The 22,824-nt window shown below is 48.0% G+C and overlaps 1 protein-coding gene across 1 annotated transcript; it reads left to right on the forward strand.

The window, feature by feature from the left end:
- Positions 1-1,157: 1,157 nt before the first annotated feature.
- SLAMF9 (SLAM family member 9) lies at positions 1,158-22,029 on the forward strand. The gene is given in 6 exon segments (XM_021712683.1): positions 1,158-1,224; positions 19,195-19,317; positions 19,742-20,083; positions 21,174-21,446; positions 21,828-21,926; positions 21,929-22,029. Coding segments are annotated over 6 exon segments (1,005 nt in total).
- The last annotated feature ends 795 nt before the right edge of the window (positions 22,030-22,824 follow it).

Here is a 22,824-nt window from a genome sequence, read left to right on the forward strand (position 1 = left end):
GGTGAGTGCTGATGGAAGCAGCAGGTTTGAGCACCTGGGTCTGGGGTCAGTAACCCTGTAGGCCTCATAAGTTCTGGGAGTGATGGAAGGTGCGCTGTGGTTCGGAAAGAGACTGACACACCTGTGTTGAGATGGGAACTTCTATGAATCCCATTTCTACTATTCTTTGTCATGCTCCTCAGGCCTGACTCTAAGCCATGGGTTTTGGTTCTTGAGGTTACCTAGAACCTGTGAGGTTTGATTTGTGGGAGATTCAAAGCCTAGGGAGAGACCCTTGTCCTACCCTATGAGGGCAGAGGACTCAGGATTGGGATCGGGATGAGAACAGACAGGACAGGGCCTTTGCTTGGCTGGAGTGGACACTGAAGCCCCTGATGGGGATGGGTATTGGCTTGGGGCATGGACGGAGTCCAGGTCTGGAGAGCTTCTGAGGAGGAAGACAGGAGCAAGCCAGACCAGGTTTCCTCCACACCTGGAGGTGGCGGCTACAGGATCACCCTGGACTGGGATGTGAAGCATAAAAAATGAGCATCAGGGCAACTCCTTTGGGTCCCCTCCTACTGTGGGAGCTTTACTGTCCTCTCTAAATCCTGCTCTCTAAAAAAAAGAGCATCTTTTCAGAAGGAATAAGAAAGTCGCATGATTGAAATGATCTCAGTTGTAACCAAACTTGTCAATGAGGAGGAAAACCTGACATACGGTGGTGTCAGAGAGGGAGGAAAAGGAGAAGGAAAGGGCAGAGGAGAACAGGCCAGGAAGAAGGAAAGGAAAGAAATTTAAAAAAAAGTCAAAGTCCGCCCTGCCCTGGCTGGCATGAAGGGCTGGAGACAGTGGCGCTGTGATGGCGCGGGGGCTATCCAGGAGCTCCATCCCCAGCGAGAGCCCTTGGGCAGGAGGACAGAGGGAGAAAGTGACCCCCGGGACCTGCAGCTCCAGGGCTGACCCTGTCTCTCTGTCTAGGCTGTCTGTACCTCCAAGCCTGGTCAAAGCCTGTGTTTGAAGGAGAAGCCCTGATTCTGTGATGCCAGGGATGGAAGGACACAGCACTGTCCCTGGTGAAGGTCCACAAAGATGAAGGATTCCTTCACTTCTCTAAGACAGCCAGACTCTGCCCACAACCACAGTGGGGATAGCAACAGTGAAAAGCAGTGGCCAGTATGGCTGCATTGGGCAGATGGCAGATGTTCACACAAACTTCAGAGACTGCCAAGTTTCAAAGCCAAGGTGAGTCACCAGCAAGGAGTTTGGTGGGCAGTGGGGTGCCACTCAGGGGCCCGGTCTCCAGAGGTCAGTAGCTCTCTGGGCAGCACACCTCTCTCTGGCTGCTCCTGGTGTTAGGCTGATGTGCAGGGCCCTGTGGAGTCCCATGATGCTGTCTAAATGCCCCCTCACCTGCGTGGGACACACCTGGAGCCAGCAGAAGGAGGCTCAACACCCTGAGGCACCTAGGAAGACCCTGGACCAGCCCAGCTGCTCACCCCGCTCCCCCCGCCGTGGACTCCATGACCTCTAAGGCCCTTCTGACTCTGACTTTCAAGATTCCAGAAGGGCATGGCTGTGTGACATCATCTCAAGGGACGAGAGGACAATTCCTGGAGATGAAACTGTCTCTGGTTGGGATCACGGGCTACAGTCAGGGATGTGCAGAAGCTCAGTCCTCAGCCTCCTGGGCCTTCAGCATCCAGGCACCCCTCCTGAGCCCTGAGCCTGAGCTGTTCCCATGTCCTGTGCTGAGCACTGTCTCTGCTCCCAAGCTCTGTGAGGGAGCCTGGTGACCCTGAGATGTCAGATGAGAGATTCACCCCAGAGGTCAACTTTGTGGCTCCTCTTCTCCTTCCACTAGGATGGGTGCACCTTGCAGAACAGCGGCCTCCACCCAGGGCTCTGCATGCCAGGAGACAAGGATGGAGTCTCTGGGCTTCACTGGAATGAGGTGGCCCCTGAGGGTTGCTGGGTCCAGGAACAGAGCCCTTAGCTGGAGAGCAGGGAGCTGAGTAAGGAGGGAGGAAGACACTCCCCAGGGATCTGGGCATCAGGCAATGGGACCCGCTCTCAGGAGTAGGGGAAGGGCATTTTGGGGGAGTAGGGAGCTGGGATCCTAGGTGGTCAAACGGACCCTCCCATGCCTCGTGCCATCCAGCTTCTGTGTCCTGTCCTCTGTTCAGTCTGAGACACTTCTGATCCTGCTGTGGGGACTTGATGGAACACCTCTGTGAGGCCCAGAGGGGCTCTCCTCTGATCCCGTATTTGTTCTTTCTCAGAGGAGAGATCCTGGGTGAGACAGGAGATAGCTGGAGAAAGTTTAGGCAGACAGATAGGTGAGTCCTCTGGTAACAATGTGGCGAACTCCTGGCAGGCCTCTCAGGTTCACCGTTGGTAAACAAGCTCTCTGTGAGCCTCTCAAGCTAGAGCTAAAGTCCTCACTGCTGGGATTGAAAAGCAACCTATCAAAACAGCAACAGCTCATAGCTAGTGCTAGCCAATTGGCTTGGACTTAGGGCTATATAAGCACCAGGTTTTCAGCCCCAGATGGGCAACCCCTTCGGGCCCCCTCCCTCTGCGGAAGCTTTTCTGTCCTCGATAAATCCTGCTTTCTCACCTTCCAGTTGTCCATTCCCTCATTCTTCCTGGGCATGAGACAAGAACCTTAACCCTGAAGAGCTGCAACCTGAAGAGCTGCAGAAGATTATTGGAGTCAAAAAGCCGTGCACCCCAGAGGCTGGCTTGCCAGCCGAGGGAGCCAGCTGAACCAAGAGAGCTGCCAGAAGAAGGCGAGACTCTGAAGCTGAAATGACCTGGGGGCTAGACTTGTCAGCACCCACCCCCAAGCTCTCAACACTCAGAGCTTGGCTTGCCAGCCCATTAGAGCTGACATTGTGGGGCTAGACTTACCAGCCCCTCCACGAGCCTCTCGGGCTTCGCTGGCTGACCCATTGAGCTGACACTCTTGAAGCCCAGGCTGACCTGAAAAATCTGCATTCTGGGGAACCCCTTGGCTCACCATGGCACAGCAGTCTCCTACCTCTCCCCAGTGAAGTCAGACAGGACACCGGAAACTACTCCTGGAAGGCTGAGAGCAGTGTCTCTAGACAGGGGAGTCAGCCCAGGAAGCTTCCCTGGATGCTGCGTCTGGTCCTTCACCAACCTGGCACTGATTGTGGGCACTTGAAGGATGTAGATGTGTGGAAGGAGAGAAACCTCAAGTGCCAGGCAAATAAGAAAGGGTGGCAGGACCTCAGCAGTGAGATGGGTCTCCTTTCTGTAATCACAGAAGTTATGGGTTCTCTTAGGGCTGGTTAGCTCTCACTAACCCTGAGCCATCTAGATCTTGGCTGGAGACACAGGCAGCTCTCTCCTGTGGCAAGGCTGTAGCGTATGTGTGAAGGGTGGGAGCGGGGGCAGAGACAGAGAGGCATACACAGGACATGAGCAGAGACAGGCAGGAGCTGGAGTCCCGTGTGTAGGCAAACAGGATCCCTGCAGGAGCCTGGTGTCCTCACCTTGGCCCTCAGTACTCTCTGAAGTTTCCAGATGCCCTCCCCTCAGAGCTGGTTGCAATTTCTGCTTCCTTTTGCTGCGGGCTGAATCATTGACAGGGGTCTTCATGCCTCTCTGCAGAGGGAGTTCCGTGGCCTTATAGATGGAGGGTTTTGGGAGCCACAGGTGTGTTTCCCAAGATTCCTCGGACAGCCAGGGGAGAAGTAGCAGCTGCCTGAATATTTGTGATTCACTCTGAGGCTCTGGGGTCTGGGCGTCAACTATGACCCTGAACTAGTGTCCGTCCCAAAGGGTGCTGCAAAGTTGCCAGGACTCTCACCTTCTATGCCTGGGAATCTCTTACTAAAGTGAGGTGACAGCATGAATCTGAGCCACTCGATCTGCGCCAGCATCTCTGTGCCTTCCTCGGTCTTAGATGGCACCGTGAGATGACTCTCTTCGCCTCACTCAGGGTCAGGCCATCTCCTCCAACCCCCTCTTGCAACCCAGAATACCTAAGCAGCTCACAAAGGGGCTCGATGGCCATGGACACATAGGGTCCCTGCTGGAGTCCTACCCCGGAATCTCCCTGGGACCCTGTTCCCCAGCAGTGTCATTGTCGTTGTCAGTGTAGTCTGGTTATACTTGACTGATTGGTTTGATTGATTGGTTCATTCCTTCCTTCCATCCCTTCTTCTTGTTCTGAAGATGAATTTTACCAGTTGCCTAGCAAAGAATCAACTTTCCCCAAAGAGAGTCTGGCCTTTGCCCTCAGCTACAGGGCAGTGATCTCTATGCCCTGGAATGTTATGTCTGATAGGACTCTCTTTGTTTGTATAGGGGTCTTGGCCATCAGACAGTCCAATAATGTGATTTATGATGGGTGACTTGGGCCAAGCAGTGTCATTTCTACCTCCAGAGGGACCAGAGACAAAGGCATCAGCCCAACCTCTCGGAGGCCTGGTGACTGAGGGTCAGTCACATGGGCAGTGTGTGATCTAGTCCTATTAAAAATTCCAAGGCTTGGGTGAGTTTTCCTGGCTGGCGCTTCTCCACTTGTGTTATCACACATCCATGCCAGGGGAGTGTACTGTCCTAACTCCATGGGAGAGGATGTCCTTGGTGCTTTCCTGGACTCCTACACTCTTCTTCCCTAGGATGATTTTAGCGTGTATGGTCCCTGTAATGAACCATTACCATGATTATAACAACTTCCAGTGTGTTCTGTGAATCCCTCTAGCAAATTATTAAAACGAAGGGTAGGTTTTAGAACTCTTCAAACTTGCAATTAGTGTCAGAAGTGAGGATGATCTTGTGTGGACTGTCTCCTCTAATGGTATGACGGGCTAAACTCTGGCACATGTCTTACAAAATGCATACAATGTCTCAAGATGAAATACCAGTTAGGGAAATGAGGTTGGAAGAAAGTAGGGAGGAAGATAAGTTGCAGCAAGGAACAAGCTTGGGGGCCACACTGCACACTTTAGTGTCCTATCCGTGGCTATGGAGGGTGAGGTGTGGCTCTTTGCTTCCCAACAGCTAATTCAAGAGGGCACCAAAGTCTGCACAAAAACCACAGGATATGGCCCTACTGTTCCTGCCCCTGGGAGGCATTTTTTCTCAAGAGGACACTGTGAGGCGATCATGAGCAGTATCTTCAGCCATATCTTTTCCATAGCACCATTGAATATTCTTGCTTTACCACATTCTTCTACCCAGGCTGCGGGCATCGCTGCAAAGCTTTCCAGTGGGGCAAGTCTGCAATGGTCCCTGTATGGTGTGGCTTAGGTTTCATCTCTCCAGCTAAACCCAGGCTAGTGATTCTCAGTGGGGGCACCCCTACTAACTTTAAGGACCTCTGCCAGAGCAAGTCCTGGGTATGTATAATCTTTAGAGATAATTTGCATGTCTCATCTCATCCACCAAGTATTGATTTACTGCTTTGGGATTCAGAAGGCAATCTCATTTTCTCTACTTACTCTGGCATTCTTTTGTGGTTTTAAGGTTATAAAAAGGGTGATAAACACTATTTTCAAGGATTTTGAGTAGAGTAGGGGAGGGTTTTCAAAGGGAAGCCCTCCATCCCCAGGAAATGTTCATGAGCTTGATATGTAAATAGGTCAATTCCAGCTCTTCTAGTTGAAATGGAGGTGGAAGTCCAGAAATTCCACCTGTTAATGCTTGCCGTTTCTTTGTCTATCTGCATCCCCTGAGCAGACTGGCTCCTTAGAATGCTTAGGGCTCCAAGGAGTTGCCTCAGGGTTTAAGCAAAGTGCTGAGATGGGCTACACCTTCCAGTTTCTACTAGAACAGTCCAATTTTTATTGTATTGTACAAGGAAAAGCTTGTGTGGATATTTTTATTTATTTATTTTTAGAGACAAGCTCTCACTATGTCACCCAGGCTGGAGTGCAATGGTGTAATCATAGCTCACTGCAGCCTTGATCTGGGTTCAAGCAATTTTCCCACTTTCTGTAGCTAGGACTACAGGCACACACCATCACACTCGACTAACTTTAAAATTTTGTTTGTAGAGACTGGGATCTCCCTATGTTGCCCAGCTGATCTTGAATTCCTGGGCTTAAGCAATCCACATGTCTTAGGCCTCCCAAAGCACTGGGATTACTGGTACAAGCCACTGCACCCAGCGGATGTTTTTTAACTTTCAGTAATCATTGTTCTAGCTAAAGGAAGGGCTGGAGTGTGTAGATTTAGGTAATACCTCATCATGTGAGTTCTGGAAGAGTTAGGGACTATACACCACCCCCTCCCATCTCCCGATTCACAATCAGCCAAGTTGGCTATCCCTAGTGCCAGGATTGTCAATCCTAGGAAAATTCTTCCCTCTTCCCTTCTTTCCCCACCCACAGAGCAGTTGTGGTGCTGCCCCTAAACCCTCCACTTCTCCTTCTATCTCTCCGTTTCCTCATCTAGTGGCTTGTGGAGGATTCCCCAAGGTCCTCCCCACTTCTTAACCATTTCCATAGCTTGGGAGAAAATGTCTCCATTGTTGGTGCGCTGTTACCAGGGTTCTCTTCTCTGAGGGGGAGAGCCAAGGAATCTTGCCTCACAATCCATTGGCCCAAACTCTACGTCATCTTCAAAATTCTCCAAGGCCAGAATGTCTGACAGCCTATCTCCTACAAAGAAGGATTTGACCCAGAGAGCAGAGTGCCATGGGGTGCCATGAAACGTTTGTAACTGACAAGCTATTTGGGAAGCTTGATGGGGGAAGAGAGAACATTTTGTATGTGACAATGGAAGAGCTACAGCCTTTGTGGAGAAAAATATTTAATGGTGAGAAAGGGTGTGAATAGCTCTGGAATAAGAGGAAATGAGATTGCCTCTGAGTCTCAAAGTATTAAATAAATATTTAGTGGATCAGAGATGAGATATGCAGATTATCTCTAGCGAATAAGAAAAACGAGAAGCAGGAGGGGTTTGGAAAACTCTCAACAGAGTAGGCATAGAGGGAATGCACTTCAATACAATAAAAGCCATATATGACAAGCCCACTCAATGGGGAAAAGTTGAAAGCCTTTTGTCTAAGATCAGAAACAAAACAAAGATGCTTGCATTAACCACTCCTTTTCTACATAGTTCTGGAAGTCCTAGCCAGGCAATTAGGCAAGAGGAAAATAAAAGACATTCTAATAGGAAAGGAAGAAGTAAAATTGTCTTTGTTTGCTGATGACGTGATATGATGTCATCAACAAAGACAATTTTACTTAGAATGTATATATAAATTCTAAAGACTCCACCAAAAAACTGTTAGAGCTGATAAACAAATTTCATAATGCTACAGAATACAAAGTCAACATACAAAAATTAGTAACATTTTGGTACATGAATAACAAATCATACAAAGAGTACATTAAGAAAACAAGTTCCATCTACAATGGCAACAAAAAATAAAATAAAATAAAAAAGTAGTTAGGTATAAATTTAACTGTGGAGATAAAAGATTTGTATACTGAAAACTATAAAACACTGATAAAAGAAATTGAAGAAGGGAACCCCTTGAGGTTTCCTCCCACTGTGGGAGCTTTTCTGTCCTCTCAATAAATCATGCTTTCTAAAAAGAAAAGAAAAGAAATTGAAGAAAATATAAATAAATGAAAAGATAGCTCATGCTCATGGACTAGAAGAGCATAGTGTTAAAATGTCCATATAATCCAGAGGAATATACAGAGTCAAGGCAGTCTTTATCAAAATTTTAGTGTCGTTTTTCACAGAAATAGGAAAAACAATCCTAAAATCTGTGTGGAACCACAAAAGACCATGAATAGCCAAAACAATCTTGTGCAGAAAGAACAAAGTTAGAGTCTTCACACCACCAGACTTCAAAATATATTATAAAGCAATTGTAATTAAAACAGCATGATACTGGCATAAAAGCAGATTTAGCAACCAATGGAACAGGATTGAAAGCTGAGAAATAAACCAATGCATTTATGGTCAATAATTGATTTTTGACAAAGGTGCCAAGAGCATACAATGGTGAAAGGGCTGTCTATTCAATAAATGGTGCCGGGAAAACTGGTTATCCACATGCAGAAAGATGAAATTAGACCCCCCATGCATAAAAAAAACTCAAAATGGAAGAAAGACTTAAATGTAATACCTGAAACTGTAAAGCTGTAAGAAGAAAATAGAGATAATACTTCACTACATTGGTCTGAGCAAGGATTTTTTGGATATGAGCCTGAAAAATCAGGCAGCAAAAATGAAAATTAACAAATGGGATTGCTCAAAACTGAAAAGCTTCTACACAGCAAAATAAACAATTAACAAAGTGAAGAGACATCCCACATAATGGGAAAAAAATATTTGCAAACCATACATTTGGTGAGTTATTCAACATATATAAAGACCTGAAACAACTCAAAAGCAAGAGAACAAATAACCTGATTAAAAAATGGGCAAAAGACCTGAACAGACAGTTCTCAAAAGAATATATACAAATGGGCAGGCCCGGTGACTCACACCTGTAATCCCAGCACTTTGGGAGGCAGAGGCGAGAGGATTGCCTGAGCCCCTGGATTTGAGACCAGTCTGGGAAACTTGGCAAGACCTAATCTCTACAATAAATCAAAAAATTAGCTGGATGTGGTGGCACATGCCTGTGGTTCCAGCTACTTGGAAAGCTGAGGCAGAAGGATGGCCTGAGCCCAGCAAGTTGAGGCTGTGGCAGCCATGAGTATGCCACTACACTCCAGCCTGGGTGAGAGTGAGACTCCGACTCAAAAAAAAAAAAAAGAATATATAAAAATGGCTTACAGGTTTAGGAAAAAATGCTCAGCACCACTTACCATTATGCAAATTAAAATCACAAAGAGGTATCACCTCACCAGAAAAGCTTATATCAAAATCATAAAAGATAACACACGTTGACAAAGATGCGCAGAAAAAGGGACATTTGTACACGGTTGGTGAGAATCTAAATTAATACAGTCACCATGGAAAGCAATGTGGAGATTCCTCAGAAAAGAATTAACAACAGAACTTCCATATAATCCAGGAATACCACTTCTGAGAATATATCCGAAGGAATTGAAATCATGTAGAAGGGATATCTGCACTCTTATGCTCACTGCAGCATCTTTACAATTCAAGTATGGAATTAATCTAAATATTCACCAACAGATAAGCGGATAGAGAAAATGTGGTATATATACACAATGAAATACTATTCAGTCTTTAAAAAATGAAATTCTGTCCTTTGCGAAAACATGGATAAATCTAGAGGACTTTATGCTCACTGAAATAAGCCAGGCACAGAAAGACAAATACTACATGATCTCATTTAGATGTGGAATCTAAAAAAAATAAACAAAGTTAAATTCATAGAAGAATAGAATGATGGTTACCAGAGGTGGGGGCTGGGGAGGAACAGGGAGGCGGGACTCTGGTCCACAGGTGCAAAGCTTTGACTAGACAGGAGGAATAAGTTTTGAGATCTATTGCACAGCAGGATGACAATAGTCAGTAATAATGTGTTGTATACTTCAAAATAACTAAGAGTAATTTCAAGTATATCACCAGAAAAATGTCAAGGGAGTGAGGCGGTGTATATGTTAATTAGCTTAACTTAATCACTTCAAATTGTAGACCTACATCACATGTGTACTCCATAAATGTAATACAATTATGGTTTGTCAGTTAAGCATAACATATTTTCTAAAAAGAAAAATTTTAGTATGGGGTGTGAGCCACCGTGCCTGACTGATTTTATATGTCAGTTGATGACGGCTCTGATAAAATGAGGTAGCATTCCAGCTTCTCATCAACTTTGGGACATTGATGAGTTAGAATCTGAGCCTGTACTGTAGTGGGTCAGACCCTGGACCGCGCAGAATTAATTAAGAAAAACACTCTGTGTGCAGACCTGTCTGGGCAGCTTTCCTTAGCCCACCCCTCTCGATTTCCTTCGTGCTCCTGGTGTGTGTGCTTACAGTCTCAAGTGCAACTTAATAATAGCAAAGTAATAAAGTGCAAATTAATAGTGACACCGACACTTTCTGTGTGTCAGGACTTTGCCAGATGTAAGTCTGTTACCTCTCAAATTTGTTTAATCAAGTAAAATCCAGTCTGCAAGACACCCAGAGACCTGGATTTTGTCCCCAGCGTTTCCATTAAACTGTGTGACCTTGAAGAAGTTCCTCCACCATCTGGACCGCTGGCTTTTGTTTGTTTAATTTTTACTTAGTAAAATAAGGAGTTGGACAAGATCAGTAGATTCTAAACTGTTTTCCTTCTAGCAACAGTGTCCTATTTTCAAACAAGCTCTGCATCTGAACCCCCCTATGTGAAAAGACAAACACAGGGTGTCCCTGGCTGAAGTTTCCCCGCAGCTGTCCACGAGACAGCTCTCCACAGTGTCTGGGAGGACAGAGTCAAAGCTCCCAGATCCCCTGTCACGTCCTCCAAGGCCCAGAGTCAGAAGCCAGTGGAGACTGTCATTCATGGCTTTACTCAGGAGAAAGAAAGCTTTTGTGATTGGAGACAAAGGGTGTTACCGGCTAGGGGCACTTCCTCTCTGCTCTAGCAGGACAGAAGAGCAGGTGAAGTGTAGGGATTCCCAGACTTCAGCTTACAGTGGAATCCCTGGGGGTGTTGGCAAGCAGGTGGACACAGGCCACACCCCATGACCCCCTATCCTGACTCAGTGAGTCTGGAATGGGATCAAAGGAATCAGAATTTTAGCCAGTCCTACATGTGATTGTGATGCGACAGTACAAAACCTACATTTAGAGAGAAATAAGCATAAGGAAGTCAGAGGACATGTGACAGAGGAACACAGGGTGAGTGCATTTCAGGAAAGAAGGACAGACAGAATGTGCTTTAAAACAAGTGGTAGAAGGGGTATGGGCATATGTGAACCTCTCTGGGATGTGTGAGCCGGAAAGACAAGGAGTGGGTTGGGCAGGCTGTGTGGCTGAAGGGGATCAGTCCAGCGTGTTACATCTCTATACACAGTGCTGATCTGGTGAATGGGTTGCTGGCATGGAAAACACCACGTGGGGCTGCACCTTCCCCAGCAATGCCTGTTGTCTCTTTGGACCAGGGACTGGTTGGTACTGCCAGCTATAATCTTGATAAACCCATTCATGTGTGTGCGTCATGTTAGAGACTTCCTGTGCGTTATTTTCCTCAATAACCACAGAACCTGGCCAATGACCAAGGGGCCCCATGTTTTCATCATGCCAAAGCCTCCAATCTTTATGCTTGACCAACCTTCAGTAATAGCCACAACTCGTATCCACTGAGCCCTCACCATGTGCCAAGCTCTGTGCTGAATACTTCACAGGCACTTGCTCATTGGATTTTCACAACCACCTTATATAGTAGGTATTGTGAATGTGCCACGTTGCAGATGAAGGAACCTAAGTGGTTTGGTTCCAGATGCATGTTCTCGTCTTCCACCTGTCCCACTGCCTCCTTCCACATCTTCAGGGCAATTTATTGACCAGAAAAGATAAGGGCAGCCTTGAATTCAAAGTTTAGTTCTCTCACCATGATGCCTTGAATAAGACTTTGCTCCTGCTCTGGGGTAACCACATAATTTATCCTCTAAACTAGGATGCATTCTGAGAGACGGGGGGGGGGTGCGCTATTTATTTATTAATAATTAGGCCAGAGCCGGGCACAGTGGCTCAAGTCCATAATCCCAGCACTTTGGGAGGCTGAGGAGAGAGGATTGCCTGAGTTTAGGGGTTCAATCTGGGCAGCGTGGCGAGACCTCGTCTCTACAATAAATAAAAAAATTAGCCTGTAGTTCCAGCTACTTGGAAGGCTGAGGCAGAGGGATCGCCTGAGCCCAGCAGGTCGAGGCTTTGGTGGCTGTGAGCATGCCCCACTGCACTCCAGCCTGGGCGACAGAGTGAGATTCCAACTCAAAAAATAAAAATAATAATAATTAGGCCAGGATGAGGGGCTTATGCTGGACTTGTTCCAAGAAACCTTGACAGAGTCACCTCATCTGTTTCGTACTGTGTCCATTCCCCTGAAATGCCTGCCTTTCACTTAAACCTTCAGTTTCAGTGGATAACTTTGCCTCTACAGAGAAAATTGAGTCCATCAGGCAGGGCTCCCCTCAGCTTCTTGCCACATACAAACTTATCTGTGTCTCTGCCCGTTTTTCATTCTAGTGGAGGACCATCTTGTAACCCGAGGCCGTTCCTCTTCCAGGGCTCTGTCTCTCAGCTCCCCCCATATCTTCTGGGGTGCAGTGGGGTGGAGTGGGGGAGAGGCTTTGCCCACTGATCATCACCTTTCCCTACATCTTCAACCCCTGTCCCTACTGGGTCCCCTCCTCAACGTTTAAATATGTTCAGATCTCTCCCAACTTAAAACAGAATCAACAGCGACAAAACGGTCTCTCTAGTCATTGTTTTCCCTTTACCTCCATCCCAGATTTCTTATCCCCTTCAAGGTGAGCTTCTTGAGATCGCAGAACCTAGAAACTCTCAACGGGTCTGTAGGGCCCTGGTGAGCTGCCTCCTGTCCAACTTTCCAGCTCATCTGGACTCCTCTCTGGCCCCACGTATGGGGCTTAACGGTGCCTCAGGTGCTCTGATCTCTCCCACCTCAAGGATCTTGCCCAGGCTGGCCCCTTTGTGAGGAACACCCTTCTTACCTTTGCTTCATGATGACTCCTTTGGGTGCACTTCAGCTTGCGGACTCTTTCAGTTCTTTCCAGCCACCTTCATGGTTCGATTGAATAATCACTCTTTTAACACGACAATTAAAAAAGAAAAAGAAAAGGAAAAGAGAAACCATGCATCAAGTGCACAGGCTGGCCGCAAGACAGAAGACATGTGCAGGTCTCAGCACACTTGGCCTCAGAAGGGAGGTGATTTATTTGAGACTTACTTGTTAATGGCTCTTCCATGTCCATGGCTCTGCCATGTGCATCCTTGTCCTTCCAGATGCAAAGAAAAACTGAGAAGTCTGAGAAAAGGTTTGACCCTTCGCTATCCTCTCTCCATCCTCTACATCAGAGCAGGGATGGCTTTTCATGGCTCCCTCCTTCCCAAGGCAGATGTGTCCGAACTGGTGTGGGGACTTATTTGCTCCTACACACATAGGCAGAAGAGACAGAAGTCTACATTTTACAGGAGCGACTACTTTATCATATGTAAGAATGTCCTACTTTGGTCTCTGTCCAAAGCACACACCTAGACAATAACTTGGGTGGAGAAAGTCTTTCTGGGAGGAGATCCAAGAAGAAAGAATGAGGAAAATGAGACAGAGAAGGGAGGAAAGCCAGAAGAGGGTGTGTCAGTAGCCAATTACTGGGGTAGTCAGCTGGGGCTCAGTCCTTCTGAGGACACAGGGAGAGCATCCGCAGAACAGTCCATGGAACAGGACTGCGAGGCTGGCACATTTATCCAGCCTCGACCCTCCGACTCAGCGCTCCTTTGGCCCCATACTTCCCAGCTGCCCTTGCTCTTGGGTTGAGTGCCCTTCCACGGTTGTAGAGGAAACTCAGAAGCAGAAAAGGGTGCAAATTCCAGGGGGATTCCATCAACAAACTGCCTGCACAGCAGTGTAGAAGTCAGGTGGGTGAATAGGCTATGCTACAGGAAACCCCGCGCATCTCCTACAAGCAAGACGTTAGCATGGATCTCTTCCTGCCTTGGTTACACTAAGCTGACAGTGTGACAGGTGTCAGGAGATCAAGAGCAATGTGAGAGAGTCCTATCCTTGCAAATTTACCGTGGGAATCAAAGAGACACAGTGTCCCTGTCCTGGGAACTCCCTAATCCATGGATGGAGGGTTGAGAAAGGGCGATTGGGAAAGAGGCTTCTTTGGGAATAACTTTGCTGTGAGTCTCCACCTCTTCCCCTAAAGGATAGGTGATGTTACCTTTGGCCACAAGCCAGGCAAGGGAGACTTCAAGGGGAGGAGTTGGGGAACTTTGGAATGTGTACCCAGCAGATGACAGTAAGAGGGGACAGGAGCCAAGGGCAGGTCTGGGAGAGTGAATACCAGTCATGGGCTCCTACTAGGAAGCCAGGAGCGTGACGCCCTGTTGTAGATTCTGGAATCTATCAAGGCACAGAATGTTTATGGTAGGCAACCAAGGGCTACCCATGAAACACAGCCTGCTTGGTTGCCTGGGTGCTGTCAGTAGAGGCATTTGGAGGGGAAGGGGAGGAGAGGAGACATGTGGCCAGATGTCCAGGGGCTGAGAAAGAAACTTTAAAGAACCACCTGGACAGAGACACATCCACCCCCGGTCAAGAGAAGGAGAGAGGAAACCAGTGGAAATTCTGAATCAGCAAAACTGCCCCTCACTGCAAAACTGCTCATCTTAACCATCTGCCAGGACTTCAGAGTACAAAGCCACTCAGCCAGGTAAGAGCAGTTTCATGACCTCCCTGCCTTCCCCATCCTCCTGGAGAGTGAAACACGCATTGGAGGGGAGGGGGGTAAGTTGGAGCACTAGAGAGGGCAGCAGGGGTCAGAGGTGAGCTGAGCACCAGGATAGAGACCTTCTCCTCCCTCATTGCCAGCTCCCAGCCTGGATTGGGTCTAAGCCAGGGGAAGGGAAGAGTATTTGATCATAAGGTAAATTTGGAATTTTGTGTGTTACATGGAACAGGAAGTACTCGTTTCTGAACTGAGACCAGTGGCCAAAACCAGAGACCAGAGTTCTCGTCGGGGGCAGGGAAGACTACCCATTGAGTAAGACTAAAGGGACGGCGAGAAGCAGAAATGAAGCTGCATTTGGTCACAGTCCTGGAGTGAGCATGCAATCAGACTTTGAACATCATGCCCCGGGAAGTGATTTCCCCACGTCAGACCGCAGGGCTTAGTGAGGAACTGGGCTGGAAATTATTTTCCTCTCCTCAACAGGCATAAGGGACTGTTACAGAGTCAGGTTTAATAAATCTGACCAGTCGCCTCCTGGCTATCGGCATATTCACTGAAGCAGCCGTGCAGGTGCCCCCCGGTTCTTCCTTCAAGGGACGCTTGAATCTGGCTGCGAGGGGCACAGTGAACCACAGTCTCCAGCTGCAGCACCTTCCGGATTCAGTTTTTCTCAGGCAGCCCAGCCTTGGCTGCACCCCGGCGTGGATCCTGGAGCCCGGACCATCTTACCCAGGAGGGTCCCAGGGCCTGGACGTGGGCCACCCTGAATGCGTAGTCTGTGTCAGACCTCCCTGACGAGTGACCTGAGGTTGTGAAAACTGCCTCATGGTCTGAGGCTCTTCTGGCTCAGTCCTGCTTCCTTACCCTTTTATCTTTTACAGACATGACTCCCATTAGGCCTCTTTGCTCCTAACTCCAGTGCCTGCTTCTCAGTAAACTTAACCCATATACTTACCTTTAAGCTCTGAACAGTATACACAAGGACTTCTGTCCCCACCCCCGATTTTTATTTTATTTTATTTTATTTTTATTTGAGTCAGAGTCTCACTCTGTTGCCCAGGCTGGAGGCAGTGGCATGATCATGGCTCACTGCAGCCTCAGCCTCCTCGGCTCAGGTAATCCTCCTGCCTCAGCCTTCCAAGTAGCTAAGACTACAGGCACACACCACCCCGCCTGGCTAATTTTTCTATTTTTTGTAGAGGTGAGGTCTCGCTGTGTTGCCCAGGTAGGTCTTGAATTCCTGGGCTCAATCAATCCTCCCACCTCAGCCTCCCAAAGTGCTGAGATTATAGGCATGAGTCACTGCACCCAGTGTGTTTTTTTTTTAATTCATGAAAAAAGTATCTATAGTGCACAACATGTGTTTGTGAAAATGTGTATGTATACATTGTGAAATGACTAAATTGAGCTAATTAACATGTACATTAACTCACATACTTATCTTTTTTTGTGGTGAGAACACTTAAAATCTATGTTTTTAGCAACTTTAGAGTTCAGTACATTGCTATTAGCTATGGTCACCATGTTGTATAATATATCTCCTGAACTTATTCCTCCTGTCTGACTGAATTTTTAAATCTTTTGACCATCATCTCCTCAATCCCTGCCCCTCCCCCACCTCCTAGTGATCATCATTCTACTCCACTTTTTTTTTTTTTTTTTTTTTGAGTTGGAGTCTCACTCTGTCGCCCAGACTGGAGTGCAGTGGTCGCTCCCGGCCACCGCAGCCTCGACCTGCTGGGCTCTGATGATCCTTCCGCCTCAGCCTTCCAAGTAGCCGGAACTACAGGCGCGTGCTACCATGCCCGGCTAATTTTTTGATTTATTGTAGAGATGAGGTCTCGCCTGCCCAGGCGGGTCTCGAACCCGCAGGCTCAGGCAATCCACTCACCTCAGCCTCCCAAAGGCGCGGGATTACAGGCTGAGCCACCGAGCCCGGCTCTACTCTCCTTTTATGAGTTCAACATTTTTAGCTCTCACATATATGTGAGATTATGCTGTACTTGTCTTTCTATGCCTGGCTTATTTCACTTAACATAGTGTCCTCTAGGTTCGTCCATGTTTTCACAAAGGATACGATTTTGTTCCATTTTTTTTTTTTTTTGAGTTGGAGTCTCACTCTGTCGCCCAGACTGGAGTGCAGTGGCTGCTCCCGGCCACCGCAGCCTCGACCTGCTGGGCTCCGGCCATCCTTCCGCCTCAGCCTTCCGAGTGGCTGGAACTACAAGCGTGCGCTACCACGCCCGGCTGATTTTTTGATTTATTGTAGAGATGAGGTCTCGCTGCCCAGGCGGGTCTCGAACCTGCGGGCTCAGGCAATCCACTCACCTCAGCCTCCCAAAGGCGCGGGATTACAGGCTGAGCCACCGAGCCCGGCTTGCTCCTTTTTTAAAGGCTGAGTAATATTCTATTGTTTCTACAGTATATACCGCTTTGTCTTTAACTATTCATCCATGATAGACACTTGGGATTGTGTATCTTGGCCATAGTGAATGATGCTGCAGTGAACGTGAACGTCCAGACATCTCATCAACACACTGACTTCATTTCCTTTGGGTATATATCCCCATGGCAGGATTGCTGGATCTTGTATTTGTTAAATAAATCTTTATTTATTTATTTATTTTTCCCAGGCTGGAGTGCAGTGGCGCACACACTCACGGCCCCCCAGCGTTGACCTTCTGGGCTCCAGTGATCCTTCTGCCTCAGCTTTCCGAGTAGCCAGAACTACAGATGTGCACCACCATGCCCTACTATTTTTTATTTTATTGTAGAGATGAGGCCTCGCCAAGTTGCCAGGGCTGGTCTCGAACCCTTGGGTTCAGGCAATCCACTTGCCTCCGCCTCCCAAAGTGCTGAGATTACAGGCTTGAGCCACTGTGCCTGGCTCCTGGTGCTTTATACTCATCAATTGAACTTTAAGTACTACTCACCTCATTCTCTTCTTCACTTAGCAAGTCTTGCTCACCTTTGATGTCTCAGCTTAGCATCACCTCTCCTTAATGGCTTTTCTCCAGCTCTCTGCCTCCAGCTTTGCCAAATCTCCGTGTTATGGGTTCCCTCCATTTTTCCTTTGACAAGACTCATCATACTTGTAGTTACTTGTCCAGTGGCCATTGTTAGCTTATGAGTTTCACAAAGTCATGATCTAAAATTCTCAGTCACTGCAAATTCCCCAGCACTTAGGACAGTGTATAGGTCATAGAAGCTGCTCAGTAAACATTTAATGGGCGCTGAATTTGCTAACCTAAAAATATGAAATGTTGGCAGAGACCAAAACTTGAATATCTCTGCCTTCATTGTGCCCTTGGTCTTGAGACACTGCTCTTACGTCCTCATCATAGCACAGACTTATAGAATTGATTATTAGAAGAAACATAAAGGTTATTCAGTCTGAGGATCCCTCGGATGCCGGAGAGATTACAAATAGTCCAAGCAAGTGATTGGATTATTTTTCATTCTTAGCTTGAATACAGGGGACAGATGCTACCTTCTAAGGCATTCCACTATATCCTGGATGGCACTGATGGTCAGAAAGTTTTTTTTACCAGCCCTGATCCTCTGCAGTTTCTTCCTGAATCTGATTTTCTGTAGCTTTGATCAACATTGTATTCTCACAAAAAAACCTGAAGTATTTTCATAACATTAACAACCTAGACCGACTCTGGTCCAAATGATTTTTTTTTTTTAAAGCAGGATTTTTTTTTTAAAGATGTAGGGTACAATTCAGGTTAGGTATACAAAGGTTCATTATGCAGATATCCTTGTTGATGAGGTGTGCTCCTTGCTCCCTGGCAGTTTTCTTCAACTGCCAATCCCACCCGCCCTCCCCTGGCAGTTTCCCACTACTACCAATCCCTTTTTTATAGTATTATGATAGTTGTTCAAAGTCTGCTTATGAGTGAGAATATGTGGTATTCTGTTCTTTGTTTCTGTGATAGATCACTGAGTATGGTAGACTCTAAATCCATCCAAGTTTCTGCGAAGTCCACATATTTGTCCTTCTTTATGACTGCATAATATTCCATTGTGTATATATACATTTTTAAAATTCAGTCCAGCTTCGATGGGCATCATGGTTGGTTCCATGTTGAACACAGGTTTTATTGAGAAGACAGAAAAGCTCCCACAGTGGGAGGGGACCCGAGAGGGTTACCCTAAACTACTTTTTTAAAAAGAAGATCAAGTTTATTTCCCCTCTGAAAAATCCCTCAAGTGGGACCATGAATGACTTTAAATAGAAAGACTTCATTCCTTTATCCATTCTAAAGATTACAACTGAGTGCTGACACGTATTTAGCATAGGAGCCAGCAATAATGGGAAATACAGAGGAAACGAAAGGTGGAGTCTGTCTGGGGGGAGAAAAGATGGCTGCGAGATCAAATGATCGCAACAACATAGGAACTATCAAGAGAGAGCTAGGGCAGAGCACTCTGGGAGCCAAATGACAGCCCGGGGTGTATTCAAAGAGATGAGGACACGGGGTCTGTAAGGGGTCTGGGAACTCAGAAGGGAGTCTTGAAAGGCTGCATTTAGGAAGTGGGATTTGAGGTGAGTTTGGCAGATGGCAGCATGAGTCAGTGGTAAATCGCCTTGACAATCAGGATCTGAGAGAGAACTCTTCCGTGATGGATGGGAGGGGCTCGGCGAGCATGGAGGAAGTTAGTGGGCCACTACCTAGGGGGAGAATCATTTCCACTTCTCAGTGCTGCCATTGAGAATCATTTCCACTTCTCAGTGCCGTCTCTGTCCAGGTGGTTCTTTAAAGTTTCTTTCTTAGCTCCTGGACATCTGGCCACATGTCTCCTCTCCTCCCCTTCCCCTCTGTCTCCAGGAACCTCCTCCTCACATAGTCTTCTTCACAGTCCTGGGGGCCAGTGGGTCCCGGTCGGTCCTCCTGGGGCTGCTGACCTGGGGGCCCTTCACTGGCTTCCTCTTCTCCTGCTGCTCCAGGAGGGTGAGTGAGACTGCTCACTCCTGCACAGGAGTGTCCCCTTGTCTACCCTGTTGTTTTGCTAGCAGGACCTGGGCTAGAAAGGCCCCTCCTTGGGGCTGACTGTATCAGCTCTTGTGGGGTAACAAGGAATGGGGTGTGGCTTCAGAGCCGAACCAGGAGACGGGGGCATCTGGGGATATGGAAGGGGGAGCAGCCCCAGGTGGCAAAGGAGAAGGTAACATTTGATGGGTGAGGGGACAGATAGATGCCAGCTCCTAGGAGGTGCTCAACTCAGGTGCAGGGGAAGTCCAGAGCTGGGAGAGGCAGCTGGAGGAAGGATTTGGTGTGTGGACCTTAGAAACTGCTCCGGTGAGACCGTGCTCCAGCCTGCTGCCAGGCCCAGCAGCCCAGGTTGTTGGCATCGCTCTCCCTGTTATATCTGTAACCAAAGGGGGCCCTGGAGATGGTGTGGATCCTGAGGAGGTGGTAGCCATCCTTCAGGAGTCTGCCGACCTCCCCCTGGAAATCCCACTGGATGAAGAGCTTGAGAGCATCATCTGGTCCTCCCATAAAAGGCTGGCAACTGTGGTGCCAGGGAGGGAAGGACAGCCGGCTACCATCACGGTGACCAATCCACAATACCAGGATTGAGTGAGTTTCCTGGACCCCAGCTACTCCCTGCACATCAGCAATCTGAGCTGAGAGGACACGGGGCTTTACCAAGCTCAAGTCAACCTGAGGACATCCCAGGTCGCTGCCATGCAGCACTACAATCTGTGTGTCTACCGTATGTCTGGGCTGGGAGCCATAAAGTTGCTTTTCCAAGGTCTCCTCAGCTCCCAATCATGGAATCGGAGCCTCAGGACTTGGGCTCATGGTTTGAGGGGCTGGGACTGTCTCCAATGTGGCCCAACTCCCGTATCTGGAAGGCGGCAAAGATGGGATGGCCTGGAGCAGGGAGGCGCTGGGCACTGTGGCTGGCTTCAGGGAGGCATTGAACACAGCGAAAGGGATCAGGGCTTTGTGTGCAGACCCTCTAGGGAGACTTTTTCTCCCAGCAAGACTGTGCATCCTGGGGATGAATGCCACCTCCATTCTTTTTTTTTTTGAGTTGGAGTCTCACTCTGTTGCCCATATTGGAGTGCAGTGGCTGCTCCTGGCCACCGCAGCCTCGACCTCTGAGCTTCGGCGATCCTTCTGCCTCAGCCTTCCGGTAGCTGGAACTATAGGTGCGCGCTACCACGCCTGGCTAATTTTTTTGATGAGTTGCCCAGATGGATCTCGAACCCGTGGTTTCAAGAAATCCACTCTCTTCGGCCTCCCAAAGCACGGGATTACAGGCTGAGCCACCGAGCCTGGTGCACCTTCATTCTTGGGCCCTGTCTCCCTCTGTGTGATTTGAGCATTACTAATCGGCACCTTATCTTTGAACCCCAATTTCTTCTTATAGCCTGTCACATCAAATCTACCGTGATTTTTGATGAGACACTGATTAAAATATAAATGATCTGCAGTCATTAGTGACTTCTTACTTAAAAAAATAAAACTAAATTAAAAAAATAAAATATAAATGCCCTCGAGAGGGATATAATATTTTATAGGATCAAGGAGGCAGAATAGGGTTTGGAGGAAGGTCGGCACAAAAGCAAGCGAGAGATGGCATAACGAGGAGGTAGAAGATGCCCAAGGCAGCTCTGTCCACCTTAGCAGTCACCCTGGGGATGCTGGAACCACAGGTGTTTTTGTTTGTTTCTGCTTGCTTGTTGTTTAGGTGAAGGGGCTGTCAGAGGACACTAGTACCCCAGGGCTGAAGAGCTTAGGAAAACAGACCCGAACCCTGATTGTTAAGAGGGTCTTTGTGTTTCTTCCTTATCTAGGACGGCTGTGGGAGCCTCACATCACTGTGAACCCTGAGGTCTCTGGGGAAGGCACCTGTAAGATGTCCCTGATGTGTTCTGTGGAGAAGGCAGACGTGGGCATAACCTAAAGCTGGCTGTCCTGGGGGGACAGCGCTGACACAGCCCATGAAGGCCCTGTCCTCAGCACAACCTGGAGACCTGGGGACAACACACTCTCCTACACCTGCAGGGCCAGCAACACCATCAGCAACATCAGTTCTCATCCCATCCCTGCAGGGCCCTTCTGTGCAGGTACCAGGGCCCCAGAAACAGCCCCTGAGCTCAGGCAGGATCCATGCTTTGGGGCACCATCCCCTCCCCCAGCTCTTCCAAAGAGAGTCCCTGGAATCCGGAACTTAACCACCTTCATGGAGGCTTGATACTGAGACTAGGGAGAGGGGGCCCTCCTTTTGCCTAGTGCCCCCGACTTCCAAAGGTCTCTTCTCCCACTTGGCTTGACCATGCTCCCCAGATCTCATTCCTGTGTTTCTGTGCATAGAATATATATCCAGAGACATCTGCAAAGGGATATTCACTGAAGGTGAACTTGAGACTTTCTCTGCAATCTGGAATAAATGTCTTTCCCTTAATCCTAACCCTACCCCTCTAATTGCCCTCTCTTCTTTCAGCCAGGTCCTGGCTATCCTTTTGGGAAGCCCTCACCAGACTTCTGCCTCCTGGCCAAGGGACGGCTTTTCTTCTTGTTCTTGATCATTCTGGCTGTGGGACTGTGGCCCGAGTCCAGAAAAGATACAAAATGCCAAGGATGAAGAGACTCAGGAGAAACAGAATGAAACTGAGGAAGAAGGGGAAGCCTGGCCCCAGGCCTGCCTGACCCCCACCTGGCCTGACCCCCGCCCCGCCCAGCCCCAGCCCTGCCTGACCCCAGCTCTGTCTGATTGCCTTAGGGACTCCAGTCCTGAGCTCAGTTTCTTCCCAGCCCCCCAGGGAATCCTTTCTTGGCGCTCTCTTCCTGGAGGAGGAGGTCGGGGTGGATGTCCAAGGGGCCATACTTCCCGAGGGAAGGCTGTCTATGATAAAGCCAAAGTAGGTGACCGCTACTCCAGGGGAGCCGTGTAGGTCCTTCTGTCCTTGCTGGACAGCTCTGGCAAAACTCACTTTCCTCCTCTTCCTTCTACTTCAGGTGCCCTTCCTAAGCCCATGGGCTTTTCAGGCCACCTTTCGGGAGGGAAGTGGGTCTGAAGGAGTCGTCTTTTGCCACTCAGCCCTTCCTACCAACACATACGTCACTTACGCTTTAAATACGGAAGGAGAGAGATTCCTCTTATCCTAGCTGAACTTGTGGTTCTAAAATGGGAGATTTTCGGGCTCTTGGAATCTTATACCAAAGTGCTCTTAACCTTCCATACGATCCAGCAATCTCTCTCTCGGGAATATACCCAGGGGAACATAAGTCATTCTACAAAAAAGACATCTGCACACACATGTTTATTGCTGCAGTATTCACAATAGCAAAAACATAGAACAACCCTACTGCCCATTGAAAGTGCACTGGATAAAGAAAATGTGGTACACATACACAAAGGAGTATTATGCAGCCATAAAGAAGGACAAAATCATGGACTTCACAATAAATTGGATGGAGTTGGAATTTATCATACTTAGTGAT

The sequence above is a fragment of the Carlito syrichta genome, unplaced genomic scaffold (genome assembly GCF_000164805.1).
Source record: "Carlito syrichta isolate Samal-C Ts95f unplaced genomic scaffold, Tarsius_syrichta-2.0.1 Scaffold303604, whole genome shotgun sequence".
Taxonomy (NCBI): Eukaryota; Metazoa; Chordata; class Mammalia; order Primates; family Tarsiidae; genus Carlito; species Carlito syrichta.